This window comes from Ostrea edulis, chromosome 2 (genome assembly GCF_947568905.1).
Source record: "Ostrea edulis chromosome 2, xbOstEdul1.1, whole genome shotgun sequence".
In the NCBI taxonomy this organism is placed as follows: domain Eukaryota; kingdom Metazoa; phylum Mollusca; class Bivalvia; order Ostreida; family Ostreidae; genus Ostrea; species Ostrea edulis.
Window position 1 is genome coordinate 14,614,020 of NC_079165.1, and position 6,655 is coordinate 14,620,674.

General features: G+C 36.0%; 1 protein-coding gene across 1 annotated transcript; it reads left to right on the forward strand.

Moving 5' to 3' along the window:
- Nucleotides 1-3,603, forward strand: LOC125682209 (transcription factor Sp5-like). Its single transcript, XM_048922653.2, has 2 exons — nucleotides 1-940; nucleotides 2,315-3,603. The coding sequence occupies exons 1-2, from the start codon at nucleotides 893-895 to the stop codon at nucleotides 3,329-3,331; spliced, it is 1,065 nt and encodes a 354-aa protein (XP_048778610.1). The 5' UTR covers nucleotides 1-892; the 3' UTR covers nucleotides 3,332-3,603.
- The last annotated feature ends 3,052 nt before the right edge of the window (nucleotides 3,604-6,655 follow it).

Below are 6,655 nucleotides of genomic sequence, written 5' to 3' on the forward strand. Positions count from 1 at the left end.
TTTGTCTTCTATGGAGATGAAAGACATGACATTGTGACAAATGTTGGTTTGTTGTGACAAAAACTTTTACCACATTCTAAAGATGCATCCTAACAACTGCTAGAAGAGTGAAAACCGTCACTGTTGGGAAATCTCAGCCGAATTCGTGTAGATTGTTAAACAGACAGACGGACAGACAAGGGTTGTCTAACATTAACAGCGGTTGATATTAATTTTCTTGTCCTCTTATCCTTTGTTGTTTATTTATTTATTTATTGTCCCCTATAACTCGAGAAAAGCGAAGTGTGAAGTTCATCTTTTAAAACCACAAGCATAGATCTTTTAAAACCGCTAACGCAAATTAATTCTCCAGTATGTTTTCCGTGTGCAGTCTTGTGTATTGGTCCTGCTAGTAGTCCGGTAGGTGTGGATTCTCACAACAGTGCGGGGCTGTCTGCCATATTACCTGAATATCTGCCCCGCTATTTGCGCTTTGATCTCCTCAATCCAATTATTTATGTGTGTAAACGTCCTGCGAGGAGATTACTTCTCCGCCCTCGACAACCCCGTTAATAACAAGTTATAATCGCCTCTATTATGACTGTAAACAATCTCTCTCTTAGAACTTTGTATTTTGAAAGGATTTAATTTCCTTTTAAACTAACCCGCCTATAGATTTCAATTGGCTCGCGGCAAACTTCAAAGACATTGTCAAGTGTTTTGATTGGCTCGCGGAAACATCAGAGAGATTAGACAGGGGTAAACTATTTACGATTTTTAACAAGAAAAACTTTGATTTTGTACAAGACGCAAAACGACTGTACATTCTACGTTCAATCTACGCGATGTCTGGCTGTTAATTTTCACAACTTTTAATTGCTTGTGGTAGTAAACACGTGTTATTTTAAGGAGTATGGCTACGGTGCTTGCAGCACCCCATTCTTTCCATTCCTCATTACAGGTAAGATTTATTCAAGATTTAAATTAGTAAATTCAATACTTTTCCGTGTTGGATTTTAACTTCAAAATATCAATATATCTATCTAGCCAACAGCCATAGTTGAGTAATTGAGTTTTTCTAATAGTAAGTTCTATTTTTAATGAAAGTTTTAAAAAAAAAAATCGTTGAAAACGTCGTAGAATTGTAAGAGAGCTGTAATTGGAAGCGTCACGCGGTTGTATGTGTTAAGAATATTACCTAAAATATAATATATAAAAATATTTGATATTTACCGTAGTGATTTTATTTTCAATTCAGACAGTCGTTGTTTTTGACATTTTAACTTTTCCTATAATTCTAAACAAGTAAGAGAAAAATCATTGATAATGAATCTTACTTTAATTGTAGTTTGATTCCCCCAAACAAAACAAAAATCACTTTTACTCCCATATTTGATATCCTTCCCCAAGAAATCACCAACTCCAAGTATCAATTAATTTTTGGTATTTTTATTTTTTTAAAAATCTAACGTGGAAAATAATTGCTTTAACACCGTGTACATCTATTTGTCAGGGTGGATTACTTCTGCAACTTGTACTCTGTTAATCTCGTCCATTATTACTGAAATATAAACATTAATCGGGCGTGATTAATAATGCACGGTGCGACATCAAACGATACATATATTTAAATGTGACATTAGCTGGCGCTATGCTTTTTTTTTCTTTTGGACAGCTGAATCCGGGGGACAGCGTAACGATGTTAACACCTCCCCCAGTACAAACGACGGACCCCCCGGGGCCACACTCACCTACCACAGACAACCCATTAAATCTCATTTATCAAAAATACATTGTAGAAGCGTTACTGTTACGTGTGTGTTATCTATGTTTTAATCTTTTGAAATCTTAAATAATGTTCCTGACATGGTTATCAAATCAGTTTAATGTACGTGGACCCGGCAATGGAGTGATATTTATTCTATAAGGATTTGAAAAAGTAAATGTAAAGGGTGCTTGGAAGTACATGCAAAGTGTATAGCCGATCCTCACCAATTCATTAAATCTTGACTATATTTCCGTATAATTTGTGTTTTTGTTTTTATGATAAAATTTTAACTTCATAAAACATTTTTAAAAAATTAAAATTAAAACTTATTTGTATGTATGTCCCGAGGTTCCCCAATTTTGTATTCATTATAATGAGTTTTGGTCACTGCTCGTTATCTTCACCTTTTCATGACAACTTTGTTTAATTAGTACTATCATGATATACTTATGCTATAAAAACATAAATAAGAATACATTTTGTGTTCTCTAATAGGATGTTATATTAAATATTTTTTATTGCTGTGTGATGAAATATCTGACAAATAGATTGTAATTTTTTTTTCAGTACACATTAACCGACCCTTGTATCGATGGCCGACACATGATGGCCCAGAATCTTCCAAGGCCTTCCGAATTAGTCCGACCAACGCCGAACCATCCTATGCAAATGTGGCAAAATCTTAGATCCACCGACATGATGTCGTCTCTCCGTTCACCACTGCACCCTCTACAGCATATGATGGCCCCGAACGTTTACCCTAACGACCAGGCACACCGAGAGGCGTTTAATTACGAACTTCATCAAGCTCGATTGAGACAGCAAGAACTCCTTACAAGTGACAGACAATTTCTACGAACTCCTGCTCCGTCCGTGTGTGCGCATCCCCCGTTTTCTTCCACGTCTCCGTCCATGCCTCACCAGCATGTCCATAAACAGTTGTCACCCCCGCCAGCATCTGAAGCGGAAGTGTCGTGGTGGAGCGTGCCCACACTTCCTGATATGAAAATGAGGCTGGCATCCTCTGCGATGGTGTTCGGACAGCAGACATATGGGGACTTCCCTTTCCGATCCCAATATCCCATTTTATCAGGAGTGAAACCGATCCTGACCCCCACACGCCGCTGCCGAAGATGTCGATGTCCAAATTGTCAATCTGCCAAAAACAGTGACAGTCCCAGTAAAAAGAAGCAACACATATGTCATATTGCAGGATGTGGCAAAGTTTACGGCAAAACATCACACCTAAAAGCACATTTGCGATGGCATTCTGGAGAAAGACCATTTGTTTGTAACTGGTTATTTTGTGGAAAAAGTTTTACACGATCAGATGAGCTACAGAGACATTTACGAACCCATACCGGAGAAAAAAGATTTGCTTGTAAAGAGTGCGGAAAACGGTTCATGAGGAGCGACCATCTAAGCAAACATATCAAGACACACGACAACAAGCGCCCGAAGGAGGGGGAAGTTGCGTCCGAGAACGACACATCGAATGCGTCCGAGGACGAAGATGAAGATATTGATGTGGATGGGATAGACGAATTCGAAGAAATTTGTGAGAATGTTGATGTGGACGTTTAGATATACAGTGAACGTTTTTGTAATTGCTCATTAACAATATACATGTAGATATACAAGTATTACATAGGAATTGGTGCAATGCAAGGTTACCTGTGATGGAAATTCTGTGAGTGCTATTCTGTTTAATTTACCTTTTAATTAAAGTGCTCGCGTCTTATTAATTGCAAATAATTTATGTTACTAAATGTATGTGCATTTGTGTTGTGTAACTTTACTTCAGCGAGTCAGTCTGAAGGAAATATATGCATATTCTAATAAAACATTAAACCTTATTTAATGTGATTCTTGTATGACTTAAAATTGTCTTTAAGACCAATCTGCGGAATATTGATGATAATAAAGCATATATAAAAGTAATTTAACTAACTGTGGCAGTAATTTGGATTATTTTGAATTCAAATTGGAACAAATTTTAACAACTTTTAGTAATAGTCATATATAGAGTATAGCCTATCTCAGTAAGCTTTTGTTAGATACTATAGAACATACACTGTAAGGGTTTTTATCCGTCAAACTCAACCTTTAGTACCTAACTTCTGTGGGGATGGTGGTGATGTAGATGGTGTTCATAGGCCCATTGCTATTCTTGTGAAATATTGTTTAAGTAAAACATTGGAACGTACCATGTATTCCGGGTTGATAATCCACAAACATTTTTAATTAAATATTTTTAAAATAACTGATATAATGCGAGAAGTAAAAAGAATTTTATATATATTGTCAATATATATATATGTCAAACTGTCAGAATATATATATATATATATATATATATATATATATATATATATAATAATTATTATTATTATCAGACTGAAGATTTTTTAAATGAAAGCGCTTACGTTTTACAACGTGTTTTTTAAAATTTTATTTTCTACCTATTGATTACCGGACACTGAGGTAATTTTTCACATTTAGGGGTATATATATATATATATATATATATATATATATATATATATATATATATATATTAAATGATAATATCGACATCTCTTCATATTAAAGAATGCTTTCCAAAATTAATTCCTAGATTTTAGAAGTTAAAACGTAATTATATTCCTGTTTTCTGGTTTTCTTTCTCCCTTCAATATCGATACGCATTTACCAAAAATATCTACAATATCTCACTCTGAATTTACATCTCCAGATGAGCAGATTCATGCAAGTTTCTCTAGTTACCAGAAGTCTATTTCTTTTGTTTTAAACTCGCTAAACCCTATTGCAAACAATTATCATGGACATGTTGTAGACTGATTGAAAACCTTTTCATCAAATTAATGAAATATTGAAATGTAGTATTGAAAAATATAAATTATAAGGATCAAAAAGAGACCCTTCAAGTGTACTTATGTCGATAGAAGAACAAAGCAAGTGGATATAAGAGATGGAGTACCCGATCAAACGAGAACTAGTCGAACAATTGTTAGAAGCATGTGACTAAGTGGGGGAATTTTCACACAGTAAATAGATCGAGAGGTCGAAAGCGAAGTTTGTCGTATTGTTTTGAATTGTTTCGTCCCAGCGACCGACATTTACGAGCAATATTTCGCCTAAAACGATGAATTTTCTCTCTTTGTGACTGTTTAATTTTCAGACGTATTTGAAATTGTCCACTGCAAAAGACCTCCCAACGTCTCTTCAGATCAATTTCAATTTTGCACATTAGAAGAACACTCGCGAATGCCCCATCCTAACAAGTTTTTGATCTTAAACATTTCATTCTTTGATATAAGCAGATGTCTCATATTTCTAAACACAATCTCAAGATCACAAACTTAGGTTCTTGAGGCATATTGGGGATTTCATATAAAAATGTAATTACTTTTCACGAAACACTTGAAGAAGTCGGCGATCTGCGATCACGTTACCCTATCTAGCGTGCAGCCCGTACTGTAATCTGAAAGACACACAGGGACGACTCGAAGCCTGACCCATACGCGAATTTTTGTCTTAACATGGATAGCATTAGCCAGCCTTCTGGTCTTTTTGATGTCAGCTTTTGTCAACATTCGTTTCAGCCTAATCTGGGTTTTACAAGGATCAAGTAAAACCTGGAACGATGGTGGAGCTTTTTGAAGCTTTAATCTGTCTGTCATCTCCTTACACTTACAAATGGGGGACATTTTTTGCACTTCGCAATGCCCGAGGTAACAGAAGTCCCTACAGAGATTAAGGTGTGTTATCGTTTGCGAGAAATATCGGATTCACAAATACCCTATCCACACAAATGTTTCATATACCTCTTGCCTACCCCGATACCAAATATTTTCGTCGATTTTCCCCCCTTTTCCTTCTATTTCACCAAATCTTCTGAGCTATATGAATCCCATACTACGTAGAATAACGGAGCTGTGTTCTTACGTCAGTAATCCTATTGCGGTCTAGATCTAGTGCTTCACCAACACCAATCAATTGCACTTGACGTCGTTCCACTTCTGCCTCATTTTGGATGGCGGTGAGTTTTGAATTCAATAAGCAGCATAAGACAAGGGAAAAAACTCAAGTGATGCGGCGGACTGTGTCTTTAAATCAAAGAACAATTCCATTCTATGCTAAATGAAATTTTTAAAGAAAAATGTTTCAAAATTGTATTTATATAATGCAACACTAACATAACCGTCTTTTTGAAGATAAATGCTGAGGACATCATAAATGCTGTGAGTGCGTTGTAATGGACCTTTGTGCCGTTTGTTGGACACGATTTAAGCTGACACCCGGAACGTCAAAGAGACTTTTCACTTCTGCTAATGGCCTCCGGTGATGGCGGTGATCCCGATAAACCTACAATATAGAAGATTTTAAAATGGGGGGACATGGCCGACCTTCTTTTCGGTTTAAACCTTGGTTTTCTGATACAAATCAAATAATTAGCACAAAGCCCGCTGGCATTTAGGTGCAGTTTGAATCGACTTTGATCTTTCTAGCAGAAGAGACCCGTGTTCGGGACCAGAAAGCCAGGTCATTACAAGATCTCTGAATTTCAAAGCTTTTAATTTCAAATTGTAGGTAAAGCCACGTTAAAGCCCTCGTTAGAGAGACTGATTCACGTTATTGTTAAGTTTACTACTAATTTTCCATTCATTCCTTTATTATACACACGCTGTTGCGTGGAATTTCAGAGCTGTTCAACTCTCAGTGTAATGCCGTATGTATAAACAAATATATTTTAACATATAAAGCCTGATGATATATCTACATTTGCATTTATAAAACAACGAGATGCGATACTAAAGTTGCATGCGTGTAGAAGGATAAAAGGATACAGATGACATGAGCAAAATCATTGAATTAAACGAAAAAGGGATTCACTGGTTGTCCTAC

What these genes read in the sequence shown, in the direction of transcription:
- LOC125682209 (XM_048922653.2), top strand. Translation starts at nt 893, where the DNA reads ATGGCTACGGTGCTTGCAGCACCCCATTCTTTCCATTCCTCATTACAG. An exon ending in CTTTCCATTCCTCATTACAG is followed by an intron (nt 941 to 2,314) that starts GTAAGATTTATT and finishes TTTTTTTTTCAG; the next exon opens with TACACATTAACCGACCCTTG.